Source organism: Papio anubis, chromosome 11 (assembly GCF_008728515.1).
Source record: "Papio anubis isolate 15944 chromosome 11, Panubis1.0, whole genome shotgun sequence".
NCBI lineage: Eukaryota > Metazoa > Chordata > Mammalia > Primates > Cercopithecidae > Papio > Papio anubis.
This window is the reverse complement of record NC_044986.1, coordinates 6,204,722-6,227,055: the sequence shown is the minus strand read 5'-3', so window position 1 is coordinate 6,227,055 and position 22,334 is coordinate 6,204,722. Positions and strand designations below refer to the sequence as shown.

Genomic DNA, 22,334 nt, shown 5'->3' with positions numbered 1-22,334 from the left:
AATACAAACAAGTGAATAAATAAACATACAAATAAATTAAATGTATAAAGTATACGGTGTTGTGCTCATATGTTAATGGAGTTTTAATAGTTTTTCTCTTCTTTCTGTGTGGGGACTTTTATCTGTGATCAAATTGGTGGTGCCAACAGTTCTTTATGGTGGAGTTGGTGTAAACTTTATCATTGTCTGTTGAGTTCTGCTGTCACTTCTGGGTGGGCTTGTGTTCCTGTTGCTGGATGTTGAAAGCAACAAGAACAATCTGAGAAGAGACTGTGTCAGTTGTCCTGTATTTAGTCATGTGCACACTGGGCACCAGAAAAGCAAGTCCCTGAGTCTCCTTACTCCATGATTTCTTCTAGATCCTGGGAGCTGGTTTCTGTAACTGCATAATATGTTGTCTACAGTAACTAGCCTGGGACAGTGGGAAGAACCCCAGGTCAGCCTGCAGTCTCCTAGGTTCTGCTTCAGGACCTCCATCTTTTCTTGGGCGTAAACTCCTCTCTGGGTGCACAGTCCTTTCCCTAAGAGGAACTACAGCACAATATAGGGTTTTAACATATGTATTTTATTGTCAGAGCAACCAGGAGGGGAGTTTGTACAGGACCACATGGGCCAAGACCTATATTTTTTGCTACCGTTATTCTCCTGGTTTAAAAAATACCCACCATTCCACAGCGCTGTATATTCTCTCTTGGTTTTCTCATCTTCCACGTGGTGAGATCCTGCCTGCAGACTGACAGCCCTGTAAATTCTTTCTGAACTTAACACAAGCCACATCCTTGATGTACTCCCATCCACCTAGAGAATAGACTTCCTGCCTGACCAGTTCTTCCCACATGGTGTTCTCTGGCATTTTTCTTGCATCTTGCTGATTTTTTCATCTACTAATAAATGGGACTCATTTGTGATTTTTCTCCATTGGCTCTTCTTTCATTTCTTCTGACAGCTTGTTACTAGCAGAGTAATGGAAGTTTAATCTTTAGTTTTCCAAAGTAAAAGATATAAAATATCTGCTCCCTCACTGCCTTCCTTTAAAGGCTGGCTCGCTTTTTTACAAAGCCTTGTGCCAATGTCCAGAAAACATATCTTTGACAAATTTCTTTTTTCTATTGTTCAACAGTCCACGTGCTACTGTGCCGCCTCCTTCCAATTTCCAACACCCTTTTGCTTGCTCTGTCACCTTTTCATTTCAAATTCCATGATACTGAACACCTCAAGGGTGCATTGCAGATTACCACATTTCTGACATTTTCAGCCCTCTGCCCAGTGGCCCTGTTCCAATCAGAACACTTAAAAGGTACCGCCCGGCAGCTTGGAATAGAAACACTGCACAGGCCATTTGTGTTTACTCCATTTTACAGACTAGGAAACTAATGTGCAGAAAGGAAAAGTGACCTACCAAGGGTAACTCGATGTTCATTTATCCTCTGGTACTGCTAACTTTCATGACTTGTTAGGTTAAAATGATTCTTGAAAATTTTGCTTTGCATCTGTTATGTAAAAATGCCTGAATCATACAGGTTTACACACATGTGTTCCTGCACGGATCCTTTACCCTGCAGAGCTCCAGCTGAGGAATCAGACATCTAATAATTCGGACTCTGAGGGTGCATAGGGGTGCAATCCTGAAGGTCCCTTCACTCAGCTCCCAGTTCCCACATCTGTGAAATGTGGAGCTAAGTAGTTGGCTCTGTGATCCTTACAGTGTCAGCACCGTCTTCTGTATTTCTGTTGTTTGAAGACTTGAATGGAGGGAGAAAAGCACCTGGACGTGTTGAAACATGTGGGTCCAGGATTCTTAGATGGTTGGAAAATAAGACAATTGACTATACAAGATGAATAGCAAACACCCCGCATGTATATGGTTCTTACTGTTTAATTCTCATGAAAAGTGTTATTCTGGATCTCAGTTCTATGTCACACTCACAGGGTTATTAAATGCACTTTATGGATCATTTATTTAATGCGACCAAACTAAAAATTAAGAAGTACATTACTCAGTGTTCATAAAAATGAATGTTTTAAATGGACAAATTCATTCTTGTATTTGCATCTTGCTTTAATGTAGAACTGTAATGGGGTTATGGTTGGATATTCTGCTTGGACATTTATAAGCTGATAATGCTTGTTGAATACCTTTTATAAAGATTAATATTTTTTACTCTGTCCCCATTACCAGAGCATTAATCATCCTGGCTTCGGCCCTTGCAACTGAGGATGAACAGATGTTGAATTATTGCCATCTGTAATCATTGTGGATCACACTGGGGAAGGGCCGTGAAAGGGTGACTGGTGTGATCCTCACAGCCGATTTGCATGGAGCCTGGGCCCACCTGGCTACCTTTATAGCTCTGTGCGTGGCAGAGGAAACCAGGACAGCTGTGCTAGCTGATTCTAGCTTCCTCGTAGGTCACTGTAGCCTTAGTCAGCACTGACAAGCACTGGCAGTCCTGGAGTCATGTATGTGTGATGGGGTGTCTGATAGGAGAGAGCTGTGGCCGTGACTCTGCTTACAATAAATGCCAGTTCATAACAATCAGAAGTCACATACAAAGTCTTTAACATCTGCTTACTAGCATACTCTGAGACTGTGCTGTCCAGCAGAAATAGAATGTGAGCCATGTATGTAATTAAAAATATTCTAGTTGCCACGTTTTAAAAAATGAGGCAATTGATGAAATTAATTTTAACAATGTATTTTGTCTGAAACATCACTGCAACATGAATTCTCTCTAAATATTATTAATGATACATATTTTACGTTCTTTTTTTCATATGAAGTCTCTGAAATCCAGTATTTTACACCTGTACAGCACATCTCAGTTTGGATGTGAAATTTTCACCAGACACTTGATCTTTATTTTCATCATTGAATATAATTTACCTTTGAAAAATGAGATTCACATACCCCAATTGTTTCAAACATTGATTTCTAATAAGTAAATCCAGTAGCACTTTTTACATTTAAGTTTATATTAACTACAATTAAATAATGTTAAAAATTCCATTCCTCCGTGGCACTAATTAGATTTCACATGTTCAGAGGTTTCTGGGCTGGATATCACAGCTCTGAGGTATTAGTTTTCTTTTGTGTCCTTTTAGTTGAACAGGCTGACTTTGTATAATACTATTCCTTCTGTTACCACCATTTGTTGTAGGCTCATATTTGCTAAATACACGCATTGTATCATTTAGTTCTCACGGTCAATCTGGGAGATGACCGACAGCATCCCCATTTTGCACAAAAGAAGAATTAAGACCTAGAGAGTTTCAGTAACTTTAAGTAACTTGCCCAAGATACGAAGCAAAGAGCCAGCAGGGGGGATTGCACTATTTCTTCATATGTGTGAGTAAACTGATTAAAAGGCTTTCCCCAAATCCCGTAAAGTGACCCAGGTTCCTGGACTTCTGGTCGAGTATTTGTTCCAGAGTTTTCAAAAGATGATGTGTTTTTCTTTAAAATATAAGATCCCGCGTTCCTTTTTTTTTTTTTTCTCCTGGTGGATTATTTGTTGGCTTCCCAGGCCATCTGCTTTGGAACTAATGGGACTATCAGTGCCAAACCCGTGGAAATGACATTTTGTCCATGGGAAGAGTGTTCAGGACATTTAGGTGTGAAGTCCATAGGAAGACAGGCGATTCTGCTTCCTTGACTGCCAGAGACAGCTGTTCATGCTTTAAAATAGGTCATTGTAGGGTGTGTGTGTGTGTGTGTGTCTGTCTGTTCCTCTGTCTGTCTTTGTAGTGTACGTTCCTCAGTGCTCTTGATTTGCTATCTTAAGATAAAATTCTAGAGTCTTACTGTTACTTAAAACGTGTACTCCCACCACTTCTTGAAAAAACCTACTATCTGTAGACAGAAATACAAAATAAGAGAAGCCCCTTAAAACATGAGGTTTTTTTTGTTTTTGTTTTTGTTTTTTGTTTGTTTGTTTGTTTTTTTGAGACGGAGTCTCGCTCTGTCGCCCAGGCTGGAGTGCAGTGGCCGGATCTCAGCTCACTGCAAGCTCCGCCTCCCGGGTTCACGCCATTCTCCTGCCTTAGCCTCTTGAGTAGCTGGGACTACAGACGCCCGCTGCCTCGCCCGGCTAGTTTTTTGTATTTTTTAGTAGAGACGGGGTTTCACCGTATTAGCCAGGATGGTCTCGATCTCCTGACCTCGTGATCCGCCCGTCTCGGCCTCCCAAAGTGCTGGGATTACAGGCTTGAGCCACCGCGCCCGGCAAACATGAGGTTTTAAGAAATTTATGTTTTCACTTTTGGGGAAGGCAGCTGAGTGGCTACTGTACTGGATAGCACAGCTGTATGGCTTTCGTTTTCTTTGTATATTTTTAGTTGAAAAGGCTGACTTTGTATAATGACATTTGTATTATTGCTATTAACAGCTACCATTTATTGAGGATTGGGAGCAGCAGACCTGCTTTTAACTGCAGACTTTAGTTTGATACCGCATGCATGTAATTGCAAGTTAATCCCAGACACACACACTCATACTACCACTGTCATCAGGCCTTGGTTTATGTGCTTGGATATGCCATTTAAGGAAAATAAGAAGGCTTCTGCTTTTATGGAGATTGCATCCCAGTAAGGAGGAACAGATAATTAAAGCAATCAGTATTTCAGATGTTCCGATAACGGGGCATTGGAGGCCTGCCTGTACCTGGGTCCACCAGGGGCTGTGCTGAGGCCTGCAGATCACAGGTCACCAGGGAGGTGCACTCCTTGGCTTTGCTGCCTTTGGCTTCGGTCCTCCCAGCCTCTCTGAGTGGCTCTGGGGAGTTGACTTTCTTCGGGGTCTGGAATGGGTTGCTGTGGACCAGGTGACAGAAGGTACTGTAAGGTGCCACAGCCTGTATGACCCTCTGCCTGGAGGCCTGGTTGAAATCCCTGGCATGGGCAGAGTGACCTTTGGCCTTTAGGGAAAGCCTGGTTGCCAGCCTCAGTGACCTGGTTCTGTTTTGGGGTCAGGGGCGTAGTTTCCTGACGCTGATGGTGCTGGGGGACACCTCTCACTGAGGCATGTTGGATGACTTTTTACAAAGTCCCTCAAGCGTCATCTCATTTTGTCCCAACAGTTAAAGTAGACATAGCCCCACCTCCCGCCTTGATCTTGACTGGCCATGGATGGCTGGGTCATGAAGGCTGAGGTGCAGTTGGATTCTCGTCTATCAGGATGGTTATAACAATTTTTAAAAAAAATCTTCTTGGGGGCTTAGTGAATGAAATGTCTTTATATGGGACAAAATGACAGTGACATTTCTAAAAGTTTTGTTGTTTCTCCTCAAGAGAGGCTGGATAGCAAACAGGTGAAGGTAGCGCAGTCCTCCAGGTGGGGTGGATGGTGAACGTTCCCACCAGGTAACCAAAGATGGTTGATAGCATCTCCCAGCCAAAGGTGAACAGGCAGACACCTCTTCTTTCTCCCCAGAGTAATTCTAACAAATGAGACCAGCACACTCAGTTAGCTCTGAGAACAGCACAGACCACAACTGCCTACCCAGCATGACGGATAAATGGTGCAGTGAGGGATGAATTTAGGCCGGGACATCTGGGTACCAGAGTCTATAGGGCCAGCTCTGCTGTCTCTGAGCCCAGCGCTATGTTCCCCTGATTTTCTGGAATCACTTAGGGACACACCCTCCTTCCAACCTGTACTGGCTGGTCCATTAGACCTTTTCCCTCTCTTTGGTCTATGCTAAGCTTGCTTCGGAAGTCGGCTTCTAAGCTTATGTAGTCATTTTTTTCCTTAGTCACATTGTCAGGGACTATCATTACCTGCAGGGGTCTTAGTGGTTCTAACTACTCCCTCTGAGGTTTCTTGGAAATTCAGCTTGTTTTCCAGAATGGTGGCAGTGCTAGGGATGACCAAGTGACAGGGTTGGCCCAGGGCTCTCCCCATGTTGAGGTTGGCACGGTGCGTGATGTGTTTCCAGCCAAAGGGCAAGAGGACTCATTTGGGAGATATCACGGTGGGCACCACGAGGAAGAGTGCTGGCAGGGCTGGGCTCAGATAAGGGTGGGCTGAGGAAGCATTTCAGCCAGCTGGGCTAGAGCATTTGGAGTTAAACCCTACGTTGGATGCTGCGTTGTGGTTAAGGTCAGCAGCTCAAGAGTCTGGATGTAGTTTGTAGATTCTATAGGAAAGGCATTGAGATTTGGGGGTATTTGTGGAAATAGTGGGTCCTATGCATTAGTGTTTCCAGGCTGGATTCACTCCCTTGAGGTCATTTTCTTGTTCATTTCTCTTGGACTGGCTTTGTTCTCAGGTGGCTCTAACACTCGGGCAGTCTCCTATAGGGCCAGCCCATCCCATCTTGGCACTGTGCTCTCCCTCACTGACCTCTTGAGGGATTCCAGACACCACAGCCTTCGAGGCTGACATGGCCTCTTTCCAGAAGATGTGCAGCACTTAGCACATCCTGCATTACTTCCGCCTAAGTATTGACTACTGGCATTGTGAAATCAGCAGGGACATTCACATTTTCCTATGTTAAGTGGACAAAACTTTTTGGAAAAATGGCGTTGCTATCAGTCCTTTCCTGGGAAATCAATAAAAATTGGAACTGGGGAGGGCTTTGGCAGGGGCCGCCCACATGTGATCGACTGGAGACAGGGGAGTAGAAGGGTTTGTGCTTCTTCTCAATCTTTGTTTCTCTCTGCCTGCACCCCAGTCCTTCACTGTAGTGTAGTTTGTGGGAAAGTTCTGAGTGTGCTCTGCGTACTCAGAAGAACCATTCCAATGTTGCATGCTTATAGTTTTCTTACATAAAAGAAACATTAATGCAAAGCATGTTTTAATGTATCATTAATGTTGTAAGTCTTAAAATATAAAATCCTGAAAACCGGCTAAGTCTATTTAAGGTTTTAGAGCACTGCTGTCTCCTCATGTGCTCTGCATTTAAAGGAAACAAGAATGGCTGGACTAGCGTCGAAACACAGAACTGGTGTTGTAAACAGGTAGTCCATGCTGGAGAGCGGATGATGCTCCAGTTAAGTTGGATTTCCCAGCTGGAAGAGACAATTAGGAATTGCATTTCACCTTTAATCGTATTTGTGTCTGTTTCCCTATTGCTCTTTTATTTTCTGAACATCCTTCCTATGCTCCTATCGAAAGAACAAATGGAAATTGAAACCTGCTTTGCCTCTGATCCTTACACCATGGCATCCCTTAATTTTATAGCCACGGTTCCCGTAGCGGGGCCTCTGCCCTGGTTTCCATTTCCTGTTCCTCCTCAGTGAGGGCTCTGTGTGCCTTAAATTGCCACATTCCAAGATTGGCATCTTCTACCCAGGAGAAGGAAACCATACTTTTTGACTCACCTTGGAATGGATGAAAAAAGCTGCCAATTCAAATAATTTGTGTTGTAGGAAGTATTTCTTTTAATGTTGTAAATTAGTGAATTTATAGTTAGAGAAATTTCATTAAAAAACCCATGTGTGTTTGTGTCTGCATTTATGTGCACACAATGGGATGTAAGTGTGTGTGTGTTTATATGTATCTTGTGTGTTTGCAAATTATTATCTATTTACCTCGGATACACACACAGATGCATGGAAGTGTGTTTATGTGTGAATTATTTACAATAACAGCAGACGTGACGTTCTCACAGTCAAGTAATTGACCCCCCTCCAGATGTCAGTTTCACGTGTTGCACGATGTAAATGCAAACTGCTTGAAAGGGCAGACAAGCTTATAGCAAACATAGTTGTGTTTTGGTGGGTTTCACACTGACTGGCAACCCTGTGTCCTATGTAGACTGCAGAGAGATCCTGCTTCCCATGATGACCGATCAGCTCAAGTACCATCTGGAGAGACAGGAGGACCTGGAGGCCTGCTGTCAGCTGCTCAGCCACATCCTGGAGGTGCTGTACAGGAAGGACGTGGTGAGCGATGGCTCTGTGCATGATGTCCTGTCATTTGTCTGAACCTGCCATTTGCCTTGCAGTACAGCTTCATTCATTTAAAAATGAATGGCCTTGATTTTAAGGTCTAGCCTCTCTTTTTGTCTCGGTAGAGTTGCACCCTTAAATTATTCTTATTTATGTATATATGATGATTATTACATTATAACATTTATCCTTCTGCATTGAAAATCATTTTTTATTTCCTGTGTCTTCTCAGTGAAATGCCTTTCAGGACCTAAATTTTCATCCTTAACGTCAGACAAAAAGGCTTTGATGCTTCAACTTGGCTAATTACCTGCATTCTTTCTTCTTATTTTTATTAAAGTAATACATGCACAAAGTCAAAAAAAAAAAAAAAAACAAGGCCAGGTATGCTGAGATTGGTAAGGAGAAGAGCAGCTCTTTTCCTCCCCCGAGGCTCTCTCCCCATAGGTCAGTGCTTTGCTTTTGTAGCTCTACCCTATTCCTTTTTTTTTTCCTTCTTTTGAGACAGAGTCTCACACTGTCGCCCAGGCTGGAGTGCAGTGGTGCAATCTCAGCTCACTGCAACTTCTGCCTCCCGGGTTCAAGTGATTCTCCTGCCTCAGCCTCCCAAGTAGCTGGGATTACAGGTGACTGCCACCAGGCCCGGCTAATTTTTTTGTATTTTTAGTAGAGATGGGGTTTCACTGTGTTGGCCAGGATGGTCTCAAACTCCTGACCTTGTGATCCACCCACCTCGGCCTCCCATAGTGCTGGGATTACAGGTCTGAGCCACCGCACCCGGCCAACCCTCTTCCTTTTGCATTTCTAAATTGTATGCTTCTTTCAGGGACTTTTTTAAAAATCGGAAGTTGGTGCTGGCCCAGGGCAGTAACTCATGCCTGTAACACCAGCGCTTTGCGGGGCCAAGTTGGGAGGATCGCTTGAGCCCAGGAGTTTAAGACCAGCCTGGGCAACATAGTGAGATTCCATCTCTAGAAAATGAAAGAAAAAATAAAAAGCAAGTTTGTGCCAGCACATATGGAAAAGTCTGACCCTATGCCTTTCACTTCCAACATATGAGCACCCATGTGATGCTATTGATTTTCCAGGTGTGCCTGGAAAGGTGAAAGCAGGGCTTTGTCCGTCCTTGCCCTTAGCCCTGGACAGAGTAGCCAGGATTTTTAAGTAGATGAGGTTTGTCCCTGGCCCTTTCTTGCATGACCTTGGAAATCCCTCCTACTCACCATGCCCACATACCTGGTCACCCTCTCCCCTGTAGCACTGGTTCATTCTCTCAGAGCCTGGTTGGTGATCTGGAAGAAAAAGATAGGATTAAATCTGTTCTTAGTGATGCTTAGAAACCTTAGCTCTTACAGGAGCATTGCCTTTGGAGAGGTTTTTTGGAAGCCTTCACCCAAAGGCCAGCCTCCAGTGATCCCATTTCTGGCTCTTCCGTGTTTTTATTGAAGAAAAGCTTGGTGTAAGAGCTTGTTTGGCCAAAGCTCGCAGAGGAGGTGGTGACGCTGGGAAGGGCCTAGAGCATGTGTTTAATCAGATTCAGAGTTCACAAAGAAGAATCAACAATCGCATCCCACACTAATAAAAGAGTCAATTTTTACTGATAGAAAATGCCACAGCAGTGTGAAGTTTAGATAGTTTGCTAAATGCTGTTTAAACATTCTAGCCTATGTGACTGTTTAAGTTATTTGCATTTGACATGCAGAACCATCTAGGACTGTTATCTGCCTGCCTTCCATTTACAGATGGCCAAATATCTTTAGAAAACTAATTGGTGGGCTAATCAGGGATCATAAACATTATATTGTTTAAACAGATTTTCTTTGATTTTTAAGATTTGCTTAAATTAAATTACTATGATTATATATATAACAAATTATCATTAATGGACTATAATTAATAAAATCCCCTGAGTTTTCTTTGTGGGAGCTTTTGCTTTTGACAAGGGCCATTTTTCATCTCATTAAGGGTTATAATTGATTTACTCTTTACAGGGTAAGTGGATTCAATGGCAGCCACTGGGGCTTGCGTGTTAGTGTTTCTGTTTGGCGTTCATGTTCATTGGTGTGTCCTTCCCCAGGGGCCGACTCAGAGACACGTCCAGATTATCATGGAGAAACTTCTCCGGACCGTGAACCGAACCGTCATTTCCATGGGACGAGATTCCGAACTCATTGTAAGTGCTTGGTGACATACGCTTAGATATTTAACTGGGACTGACAGCAGTCTTCTCCAATTGCTGTTTGAACATAAGCTTATTATATTACAGTGTAGTGAGCCATCGAGATACAGCCTGGTATATAAAATGTCCTCATTTTCCAAATGAATGTCAAAGTTGAAGGGGAAGCAAACCAACTTTAAAGACAGAAACATTTGGCTCTTGTCTTCTAGCAAAAGATATGTATTTTCTGCTCAGTCCTCATTCTTCTGGCAGTTTCTCCATAGTGTTTACATTTAAGGTGCCATTAATAAAGTTTTATGAAGGACCCTAAAAAGTAATTGAGGTACTTCACCTTAGTTATTTTATTGTCTACTCATGTATTGTAGGTGTTTCTCTTAAACAGTAATTAGGCAGGAGCCTATTCATTTTTTTCCAGAATATTTTACTAATTAGACAGTCCATCAAGTTTCTGATCACGGTGCCTCTTCCCAGGGGTTCACTGCTGTCCTCCCCACCCCCTTACCTTAAGTTTGTTTCCTTCAGCAAAAAATGCATGAGTAGGTCTTGTTAAATTTTTTTTTTTTTTTGAGGTTCAAGAGGTTATAATTTCTTCTCTCTTTTTTTTTTAACTCTAAGTTCTGGGATACATGTGCAGAACATACAGGTTTGTTACATAGGTATGTATATGCCATAGTGGTTTGCTGCACCTCTCAGCCCATCATCTAAGTTTTAAGGCCCGCATGCATTAGGTATTTGTCCTAATGCTCTCCCTCCATTTGCCCCCAACCCCCAACAGGCCTCTGTGTGTGTTGTTCGCCTTCCTGTGTGCATGTATTCTCGCTGTTCAGCTCCCACTTATGAGTGAGAACATGTGGTGTTTGGTTTTCTGGTCCTGTGTTAGTTTGCTGAGAATGATGGCTTCCAGCTTCATCCATGTCCCTGCAAAGGACATGAACTCATTCTTTCTTTTTTATGACTGCATAGTATTCCATGGTGTATATGTGCCACATTTTCTTTATTCAGACACATGTACACGTGTGTTTATTGCAGCACTGTTTACAATAGCAAAGACTTGGAACCAACCCGAATGCCCATCAAAGATAGACTGGATAATGTTTAAAATATTTAGTACACATTATCATTTAACTCGCCTTGGTAGATCCTTTCCAGAAAATAACTTGAAATGAAAGGAGAAAACGTCCTTTTGGAGTTTTCACTGGAAATCAGAGGAGGTACCCTGGTCTTTCCTAGATGTGTCTTGCTCATCTGGGGTGTGAACAGGGAGGTGAAGTGTATCTTCTTGGACAGCATAGTCCGAATGGAGCACTGGGGTCCTTTGCGTTTCTATGTCTGGTGTCACCACAGAGGACTCTGTTTTGTGTGAGTCACAGACAGGCCCCTCAGATGGACAAATGCTGCCTTCGTGTGTTTCCATCCAGTAAAACAGTTCGTGTCTTAGGGCTTCAGCACATGTGAGGTTCAGATTTTCCTTTTTAAAGTGTGCTCTTTTAAGTTGGGGTTACAACATGTATGACTCAGGAAATAAAATGTTTCCATGTAAATTGGCTTTATTTACAGTAGACTTTTCCATTATTACATAAACGTAAATTTGCCTGCCTTTTCTTATTCTCCATCATAATTATTCTTATTCATAGTCTTGAAACACATTTGGAACACATTAATATGGAATGGGCACTGAGCCCATGGAGAAGGATTTGCGGTGACTCCAGGAGCCACCTGTTGACCCCTGAGGTCCGACGTTGATCCCTGATGTCCGGCGTTGACCCCTGAGGTCCGGCGTTCCTGTCTTCTTGGGGTTGTGCTGCAGGTGCAGTCTGCACAGTCTCAGGAATGGAACTGGAAAGGGCGTTATGTAGAGCAAACAGTGTGTGGCTTGAACTTGAACCAAGTGTGGTTCTGCCAAGACCCTCCTGGGATTGGCGGACTTAGAAAGGCTGGGGATGACATGACAGCATGCCGGGATGGTGGCAGGTGAGGGAGAGGGTGGAAGTGGAGGCAGGTGGTCTCATGAGACTGTTTTGTCTCTGTTTTGGGGAGCATGATTCTGCCTGTGCTTAGGGAAACATGGTACTGTCTCTGGTTAGTGAGTCATGGTCCTCTCTCCGATTAGGAGGTCCTGTCTCTGGTCAGAGGGGCACAGTCCAGTCTCTGGTTAGGGGTGTGGTCCTGTGTCTAGTTGGGGCACAATCCTGCCTCCAGTTAGGGTCTTTTTTTCCCCCTCCCAAAATAAGAGTCTCACTCTGTGACGCAGGCTGGAGTACAGTGGTGCAATCTTGACTCACTGCAACCTCTGTCTCCTGGGTTCAAGTGATTCTTGTGCCTCAGACTCCCCAGTAGCTGGGATTACAGGTGCATGCCACCACACTCAGATAATTTTTGTATTTTTTAGTAGAGATGGGGTTTCACCATGTTAGCAAGGCTGGTCTTGAACTCCTGGCCTCAAGAGCTCCACTTGCCTCAGCCTCCCAAAGTGCTGGGATTGCAGGCATGAGCCACCATGCCCAGCCTTATTTAGGGTCTTTATGGTGGGTGTGTGTTCACTTGGCTTGTAGCCCATTGACCGACAGTTAAACTGGAGGGAAGAGGGCAGAGAAAAAGCTCATAAAGTTTCATGGAAAGCTGGGAATGTGGAGAGATTGTAAGATGTGCTCGCAGCTTCATCAAAGGGTAGAACAGAACCTGCAGGGAATGGTGTCTCCTCACAGACCATGTGGTCCAGGATGTCTTTGAGAAATTTCTCTTATCTCAGGCATGATGATAAGTGTGGTGGTAATAATGGCACTTCTTCACTGAGCATGCATTTACGTGCTAGGCACTATGTAATGAACAGGAAGATTCTCATTTAATTCTCACAGTGCCCTGCAGACAGATGAGAAACAGTTCAAGATCCCACAGCTAGCATGGCAGCACTTGTTTTGAGCCTGGATTTTGTTCCCGTGTATGCTGTCAGTCCCTTCTATAAGACACAGGCACATGATGCTGATGGCCATGGTCCACTTCAGAAGTCATCGAAAGGACTGAGCTGCTCCTAGATCCCTGTCCTGCTTAGGGAGACAGCTGTTCAGTGAAATAAGCACCTTTCTATTGTCTACCATGTTGTATCCATGGTCCAACTCTAGGATCTCCTTGCTGGAAGGGCCAGACCACAAGCTAGGTGCCCATTTCCTGAAGGGCTTGGGATGCTCCAGCTTGGAAGAACCCATGTATTCTAAGGAACCCTGAGGAGTTCCTCAGGAAGAAGCCTTGCATGTTCTAAGAAGGGGGTGTGACAGCGAGGACCCATGCTTGGTCTTATCTGGAGCCACATTGATATCAAGCATTTGGCATAGGGGTCTAAGCAGTGTCCGGGAATGGAAGAGTTAGAGCAAACTGCCCGCCTCCAGAACCATCCTCCACAGCCCTGACCTTCCCAAACAGAAGCCTCAAAGTGGGAAGACGAGAGAGGTCTTAAACGGACTCCTCCCAATTCTACCATCTCTAAGATCTGTAAAGAAGTAAAAAAAAATCCTTGGAGGTTCTTTTGTAAAACGCAGCTGTCTTGGAAGGACTCTCAAAAAGATTCTGAATAAGCTATAATCATTTAATGAGTGATGACAACATCAAGATGTTTTCAAGAAGGGCCTTCGCCACTGAAAATTCGAGTTGTTTAGTGGGACCTTGTAATCTCCAGCCAGCCACGAGCCCCCCTCTCTGGAGTCAACAGAGCAGTGTGAGTGAAATGCTACCCTGTTTAGGATGCCTGCCCTTGCTCTTCCAATTTGCATCAAATATAGATTTGTGCATTAACTTTTTAAAGTCATTGTTGTTGCTCTGCGATTTTAGATTAGAGGACGATCAAGGCAAAAAGTATCCCTGACAAAGTGGACGAAAACCTTAATCAGTGGACCTTCTAGAGTGGAAAAAGAGCAGAAAATAGTTCATAGATCTGTTTTGGGTAGGCTGTACCATTCCATTATATACCTTAGAGATTCCAGTCTTTATGTGTTACTCAGTTTTGCATAAATATAGTAGAAATTATGTAACTATGAATCAGCTTAAAAATTCTAAGTAATCACTGAAAATGAGTTTTTTAAAATTAAAGTGATTAAAAAGAACTCTGAAATTGATATACTTTACTTAATGATTTATTGTATGATGTTGTCAACAACAGTACTAGAAATGTGGCCTCTTTCCATCGGAATAAGTTATTAATTGGGAATGTGATTATGCCCTGACAGCTTCCCCCTATTTATGTAAGGAATAGAAAACTGGGGAACTTCACACTTAATTAGATAAGTTGGGATATGCAATATACGGCTTTTATCTATATCTGTGGGATTTTACAAAAACTCGACTTTGCAGTCAGTTGTATATTGTTTGCTTTAGTTGATTATATTTGAAATGGGTGATTGGAATGCATCTCGTGCCTAGGATGATAATGTGCTATGATCCTAAGTATTACATCCTTAAGGAAAAACCGAAGCAACTCCATTTGGCAGTTACGGAACTGTAGACCATGTGAATACTTAGCATATGCCCAGAGACAGAAGTGTTGCAATAGCCTTGCCACAGAACGAAAAGGTCATTTTATCTTTACTCTGATGTAGTCTGATGCGGTAGAAACATGGAGTGAAATACTTACTTTTATATTAAGTTAGACTTCAGGATTTATTTTAGCATTCCTTTTTGAGAAGCTTTCTAAGCCCTCAGCATTAAGCCGCATTTTTCCTCATCACGCACGGGTCTGAGCAGGTGACCGCGGCTGGGACAGGTGCTCTTGTGTTTTGTGCAGGTGGGCTGGCCAGCCACTGGGTGTGTGCTTTTCCTAGAGTAAGAAGCACTCCAGGCTGAGATGAGAGCTGGTGAAATGAGTTACATTTCCGTCTCCTGTGACATGAGCTGCTGTTGCTTCTTTCAAATGATCAGATTTATATTCTGTTAATAGGTCCTTTAAAAATGTAATGGAGTGAGACGGACTTCTAAAGATTTTTCTGTGGCCTGGATACACACGAGGGGATTAGAAATTACTAATTCACTAAAATGAAAACGTGGGCTTCTTTTAAGGAAAACTTCCCTTTGAACATTGACAGAAGTGGGCTTAGGGAAGGGGAAGATGTTGCCTGGATTTTCCACTTAACTCTTGTGACCACTGGAGCATCCTGACTCCCTAGACACAAGTGATGGAAGTTATTTTGTTTCCACTCTAAACACTCTCTCAGGGGGACATTGACGGGATGGTGGAGGGTGTGTTTCATTGTGACAACAGCATCTTGGGTGGGGAATTTGCTATTGGTGAAAACCCAGTGCTTTCTCTAAGCCTGGGTGATTGATAAGGGTCTGACATGCTCCTTCATTTGGAAAATGGTATAATAGAATTGGTTTCCCAGTGAATAGTGCCTTTTTCCCAAGACTATAACCAAATATTTTCACAAAGATGTTATATCTCCATGCATGAGCATTCATTTTGAGATGTCCATTGTAATAGAGTTTAAGTATGAATGTGTTTTAAAAATGATTTTAAAATCATTTGCAAAAAAAAAATGTGTTTCAAATAGACAGTGTCTGGCTTTTGTATATAATCATCATAAAAAATGTCTATAATTGTGCTGTTTGCTAATAAACCTGCCTGCTTTCAGAAAATCATCCTAAAATGTATGTGTGCAACAATGGTTTTATAAGTTCATTTTTCTTTGGGGCAGCTACAGCAATTTTAGGTTTCTTTTTATATTCCCGTGACCCTGGTATTTTTTCAAGGTTGGTTACCAGCTATGGGTTTACTGCAGAAGAAGTAAAAACCACATGATTGAATGGGCAAAATATGCTCTGCAGTCCTTACATATTCATACCAAACTACAAAGGTATTTGCAAAACCAGAGTGCCTTAAGTTAATTTTTGCACAACTTAAAATGACCTTGTCATTGACCAGAATGTATAGGATCCACTGTAGCCTGATGACTTTATGCCAGTTCATGAAACGGATGTTCTTTCTGATCTTTGCACCACAAAGTTGTTTACTTTCAGTAAATAAAGTGGCTGCACATGCAGCGCATGCAAATATGCTAGTGGTAGAGTTTCTATAGATCAAAGACGACGTGCTGGTGTGGGAAGCAGCTGCTCTGATCTTTAGGTGACACTGCTCCAGCAAAACTGCCCTGATTCGTAATTACATCACCTTTCACTTGCTAATAAAAATGCTCCCAAGGAAGGGGTCCACCAGTGACAGGTTTTCTAAACAGGCCATGGTGTTACTAACATCATGACATAGAGAAGTTCATGCCTCTTTCTTGCTTCCTTTTCTTGCTGTCTTCTAGGAAAGGCCATGATTTGATGGTCTGTCTTCACAGTTTTAATTAACAGTTGTGTATCTTGGTTCTGATATGCCTGTGTGGTCTCCCAGGAAAACAGTGTTGCAAGTCATCCTCCTTGTGACTGTAGGTTGGAATTGGTCTGCCTGAGGCTGGGCCATGACTGTGACACCATTTACACCCAATAGTCCAGCCACATCTCAGTTCTCTGTGGCTATAGATAAGTAACTGCCTCTCAGGGTACATGGGAAACGCTGCCAACTACCTAAGTTGTTTCCAAGGTAGCAAGGTTTTCCCATGCTTTGAGCCTCTCCCCATTTATCTTCTGCTGGCGGGTCAGAGATCGAAGGAGCAGATGCAGGACTACAGGATTTCTGCTTCTTGGAAGTGAGTTGCACACTTGTAGAGTGACTGGTGGGCACCTGAGTAGTAGGCACCCTTCATTGTATCTGGGTGTCTGTAGAACAGGACCTTTGAGGCAGCACCAATAGTTGGCTCAGAAATGATTATAGAATGGGACAGACCCCTCCCTCTGCCTGCTCTGGGCTGTGCATTGGGCCTTCCTTCCCTTTCTGCATGTGTCAGAAAAGGAACCCCCTTCTTCTCCCTGAAGAACATGCGATGGTAGCAGGAGCCTCGAGTCTCAGTCTACAATGCCCTCTCCCTTGCACATGGACTCCGTGGTTGCAGATACTGGGAAAAAGGGTCGTGGCCTCTCCTCTCCTAGGCCGTCCAGGTGACGCAAGCGCCAGCCCACATGTGCAGATGGGTTAGTATTAGGCTCGTGTCAGCAGGAGAGGCAGGCGCTCAGCCTATCTCCCACTAGGGAGGGGAAGAAGAAAGGAAGAAGGCGCTGGTCCCTTGAGGCTGGGGATGTGCACGATGGAAGATCTAGAGAGGCGCTACCTTCCCTGGGCCATGGAGGCAAGATTTACATGCCACAGCTTACTCTGACAACACTCAATGTATTTAGCCGTCTCTTCTGAGGTTATTTAAAAATTAAACCTCAGAGACCTCCTGCTGTGAGCCTGTGTGCATTCTAAAATGCCACCATGTCTTCCGGTGGCCAAACTCCATGCCAGGGTGCATGGGGGGGCATGGGTCAGTCCCTCCCCTCCCCAGGCCAGGCCAGCTCTGGCTGGTGGGTCAGGCCCAGCCTGTACGATGCTCTTGTCTTCTGCAGACCGATGAAATGCCTATCAGCCCAAACGTTCTTCCTTTATTATTCTTTTCTTAGATTACTTTTATGTTCCCCAATTTTTGAGGCCATGAAATAAGTTTAATAGCCACATAAAACATCTTTGATTTTTTTATTTAAAAATTAATAAAGAACTTAATGACAAGTATAATAATTTAATCTCTATATGCAATGCCATGTGTACATCTACATAAGGGAACCCTGTGCGTTTTACCTTGCTTTTGTATCAGAGTTTTTACTTGAATCTTTCCAAGAGAAGAATCACCATCTGTTAGTGACGAGTTGCAATTAAACTATGAAATGATTTTGACAATAGTTTTTTCCGTTTTAAACATACTTTAATTTTTAGGGAGGAATTAGTTTATCTTCAGAAGTTCCTTTTTGACTCTGAACATTTTAATTTTTTTTTTCTTTTTGGTCTAGACTGGTGTGAAACAGTGACATTATTTTGTGTACTAGGATGTCCTCTTGTTTAGACAGATTTGTATTACTGATTAGAAAAATGCTAATACCCTTATTTCAATTTACTGAGATAGCTGGGATTCTTAAAACATAAGGACAGAGAACTTGTTGGAAACATTTTTATAACTTTAGTTAAAAACAGTATAAAAAACATGAAACCCATTTTTAAATGTTTACATGAAACAATTACACTTCCTTCATGTTATAGGATCAACTTCCTCATTGTTCTTGCACAAAAATATTTCTCATTTCCTTTTACTGATATTCAGGGATTCGAACCTCATATAGTGTTTCCGCAAAAGATGTGTGTGTGCACATGTGTGTTTTAAATTAAAGCATACAACTGCGGTATTGTTTGAGTGGCCCCCAAAGAATGTTTACACGATATACTCTTCATTTTTTTTCAAGGTCCGATCTGATTACTGATCACTAGGTCCTTGTAGAATCAAAACACTTAGAACTAAAACAGATTTGCTATTGAGTCAGGAGGAAAATACATGGCAAGAAGTAGCTCCAATCTGATAAAAGCAGGTGCGATCCTTTTACCAAGGTCAGCCACTGTGTGTTTGGCATCTAATCAATGAGGTGTGCATGTCAGCACTCTGCTAGATGTGAAACTGCTGGACTGAAACTTCAAGACTAGGTTTTCCTGTATGCTCACAAACTATTCAAAATTTAAGTTGTACCAAAAAAAGGCAAAGTAAGATCCCTACTTCCTATTGTGAAAATCAAAAAAATTGATAGACAAAGGCATTAATAGACTAGGGGATTTGATTTCTATAAAAAGATACTTGCAAGGTGCAAAGAAATGAGTGAAAAAATAAAGGAACTAAGATTTACATTGCAATGTGTAATCAAGAGAGAACTCTAAGTGTTACTGTTGATTTAAAAAATATCTAAAAACATTTGATTCACAGCTTTCCCCTAAGTATGTTGTTTAGTACAACTTACTAATAGGTTAAATGTAGGCGACGTTGTCCCTTGGTAGCAGCTAAACTAAACACGCTATTTCTCTTTGAGATGGTCAGGTCTTCCACCGTTAATACAAAGCATAACGAATTGTATATCATGTCTGGCTGCACTTACCATGGCTAACAGTTTCTCAAAGGATTGATCCACAAAAACACTGTCTGCCATGGCACAGAATGCCTGTGATTCATTGGTGGTTGGATTATCCATCGTGTATCTCTATGTGTGTTCTCAGATTCTTGCCAGAATGTATTAGTTGGCCTTTGGGTACCAAAAGATTAAAAATGAGATCTAAGAAAGCTTAGTGTCTGATAGCTCTGACCCTGTCTACTTGTAGCGATTAAAGGCATATCCTGACTTTGGGGGGACTCCTGGCTGCTGGCCATTTGGAAAATGAGCAGTAAACATGTCGTAAGTCTGGAGATGAAGAGGATGCTGACTTTGAGGTGTCAATGTGACACTGAGATGTGGTCACTTGGCTTAGCGCTATAGCACATGAAGGCAAATATACATATAGTCACATTTTAGAGATTATTCATGGTCTCCGACCACTTGAAAAAATTGTGCTTTCTCCGGAATTTGATGTGCTGAAAATTGCACTCGCCCCCTGCTTATTTGCAAAGTGAAACATAAAAATGAAGTCCTTCGCAAACATAAGGCTTGCTTTTTCTTCTCATTATTAAAAAGAAAATCAAGGCTTGAAAATAATTATGAGTTATAGCTGTGTACAGGGTGACAACCTGCCATCTTGCAGGTCGATAATGTATTACTTGCAGATTGGGGGTGGGGGGAAAATTTTTACTTATCATCTTTGACTATGTAAGTTTCATTTCAGATTTCACATCCCACATCAGTGAACTGCAAAGAACAGCTGGCAAGGAGTGACACGGAATACCTTGATTCTGTTAATTATCTGTTGGTACAAAGGCCTTTTTGGTACGCAGGGCGAGAAGTGGGAGGTGCCTGAATGGGCACCACAGTTCCCTCAATCCTATTCATTTTGGAAAAGTGTTGACTTAAATTCCAGTGGGTTCTAAAGACGGCCTCGAGACTCCAGACACCGTGAGTGTTAAAGGAACCAGAGTTTCCATCTTCCGTGCTTTTTAGATTCAGTTTTGGATTTTTGCTTGGGAGTTGAGGAGTAAGTCTCCTGAGAGTAAGGCGAAGGTATGACCTGAGTTTCCTCAATAGGGTGGAGTTTTCTCAGAACTGGCTGGAGTTTGTCTTCTTGCTGCTTAAAATCCAGCTCCACACTAGAAAAGAGAGAGAGTGAAGAATTTAGCATTTGATCTTTTCCATATGAAGATCCCTCTTAGTGACAGCAAAATTTGGGCATGGTCAGTGTTTGTTTATAATGTAATTTTATGGTTTAATAACAGCAAGTCGATACACTATGTTTCGGCTGTGTGCTGCCGTGAAGTATTTCAAGTAGGCTCACTTCCTTTGGAAAATAACTTACTTGCTTCTCTCGGTGAATCTTTAACATTGTGTTACCGTGCACAGTTGGTGTATGTATTTGTGGAAATGAAAAATGTGAAATATGAATCACCCCATTGTTTGTCCACAGTCTGTTCACCTGGGCTTCATGGAGTAAAACAGAAAACCAAAAGTATGAGTGGGCGGGGGTCACCTTCGTATATCTATACCAAGTGCACGCAAGGTCTGTTCCTGTGCAGTGTGTCACAAGATCAGAGAAATAGATTTCTCTGATCCTCCCACCTAAAACAATTCTGAAAGGAAATGACCTTGGCTGACATTCTCCCTGGCAAAAGCTTATCTGTCTGAAAATCTCGTAAGGGCCATAGTGCCCATCGCTGGGGAGAACAGTGTGTTCATGGAGTCAACACCATTGAACGGTACTCTGTCATTACTAATCACAGTTTACTTGGGAGAAGTGTGGGGTGTGTTCAGTAAAGACAACACAAAAGTAAAATCACATCACTCAAGCCACGGCGTGCAAGCACAGAGCCAGTGTGGAAGCACATTTGCCAGCAGTGATAATGTTTGTGTTAGAAGATGGTGTGAAAGATGATTTTTGAACTATGTTATTTCTTACAGCATTTCTCCGAAAATTGCTGTCAGCTTGTCTAGAGCCCTCTCTTTTCTCCATGTCTTTGCAAAGGACTACATTTGATCTTCTAACTTTGAGTCTTAACAGGTCCCCTTGGCAATTAGGATAGGACCCCCGGTCCCTGCATCGTTTTTCTGTGATGATCCCTGCATTGAGGAGCTTTGCTTCCCTCTCCGCTCGCCCTCTCCCTCCTTGGGACCTCTGTGGTCTGGGCCAGGCCTTGGGAGGATTCCGTTCTGTCCTCCTTCCATGTCTGGTCTGGATGCCAGACTAAATGTCAGTAGATTTCAGTAAAGGCTCAGCGTTGATGATAATGCATGAGCTCATAACATTTTATAACCAGTGGAACCATAAACCATTTATAAACATGAAATCCTATTGATTTAGAGAACCATTAATCCTAGACAAATTTTGACATTTGGGAAAGACAGAAACAGCCAAGCTATATTATCTGGAGTTTTAAAACAAGTTCAAGACCCATCTAATGGGCCATTTCACGTTTTAAATCCACTGTTCCATTTTTTCTCATTGTCAAAGACTCTAATATTACTCAAAAAATTAAAAAAAAAATTGTCAGAGAAGTTTTTGGCTAGTAACCTCCTGCTCCCAAAACAAGTTATCCTTTTCCCTTTTTTCAAAGAGCCTCTTTGAGTTATGCTCTAATTTATAGGAAGTAGAATAAAATCTCATGAATTGAAGTCTTGCTAATCCAGACTATGTGATGATGGAGGCGTAGTCCCTCTTAAGGACAATTGTGGAAAGTGTAATCTAAGGCTATACTGCATTAATGAAATTCGGGCCTCAGTTCTGTGATGTGGTGCATTAGAAGGACATAGGATTTCCGCCCTGCCTCTTCCACCTGATGCTGGTTTGGGAGTTGGGGGCTCGTTAAGCTTCAATTCATTCACTTCAAGGAGAGATAAGAGTTCCTTCCCTGGCTATCGTAATTGCTGAATTGTGGTAACAGTCTCTCCCCACCAAAGAATGCCCGTGGACAAGCCTCCTAAACTATAAGATGCAATTTAAATATTATTGTACCATTATTATCTGTTGATCACTAATCTTATAATGGAAACAAGAGCTAAGTAATAAAGGTATCTATTGGGGATCTCTTCAACTTGGACATTTAACAAGGAAAACAGGAGCCTGTCAATCGAACCTGTGAATATATGGTATGTTAGGTACAGGAGCGTAATTTTACCAAGTGCTTCGGTAATATCAAAGGTGTGTTCTCCAGATCGTAACCCTTTCGACAGCCCCAGGTTGGTTTTGGGTTATTAA

General features: G+C 42.5%; 2 protein-coding genes across 7 annotated transcripts in view; one reads left to right on the top strand and one right to left on the bottom strand.

Annotated features, from left to right (window-relative positions):
- Positions 1-22,334, top strand: part of DOCK1 (dedicator of cytokinesis 1) — a 542,700-nt gene that overhangs the window by 210,628 nt on the left and 309,738 nt on the right. For all 4 annotated transcript variants that reach the window (XM_017944437.3, XM_017944438.2, XM_017944436.3 and 1 more), the window contains exons 26-27: positions 7,757-7,884; positions 9,968-10,063. In XM_017944437.3, coding sequence (XP_017799926.1) covers positions 7,757-7,884; positions 9,968-10,063 — 224 coding nt within the window. The remainder of the gene's footprint in view (positions 1-7,756; positions 7,885-9,967; positions 10,064-22,334) is intronic.
- Positions 17,647-22,334, bottom strand: part of INSYN2A (inhibitory synaptic factor 2A) — a 60,805-nt gene continuing 56,117 nt past the window's right edge. For all 3 annotated transcript variants that reach the window (XM_031651998.1, XM_009215619.4, XM_003904407.5), the window contains one exon: positions 17,647-20,235. In XM_031651998.1, the coding sequence (XP_031507858.1) occupies positions 20,052-20,235 (184 nt within the window). In that variant the 3' untranslated portion in view covers positions 17,647-20,051. The remainder of the gene's footprint in view (positions 20,236-22,334) is intronic.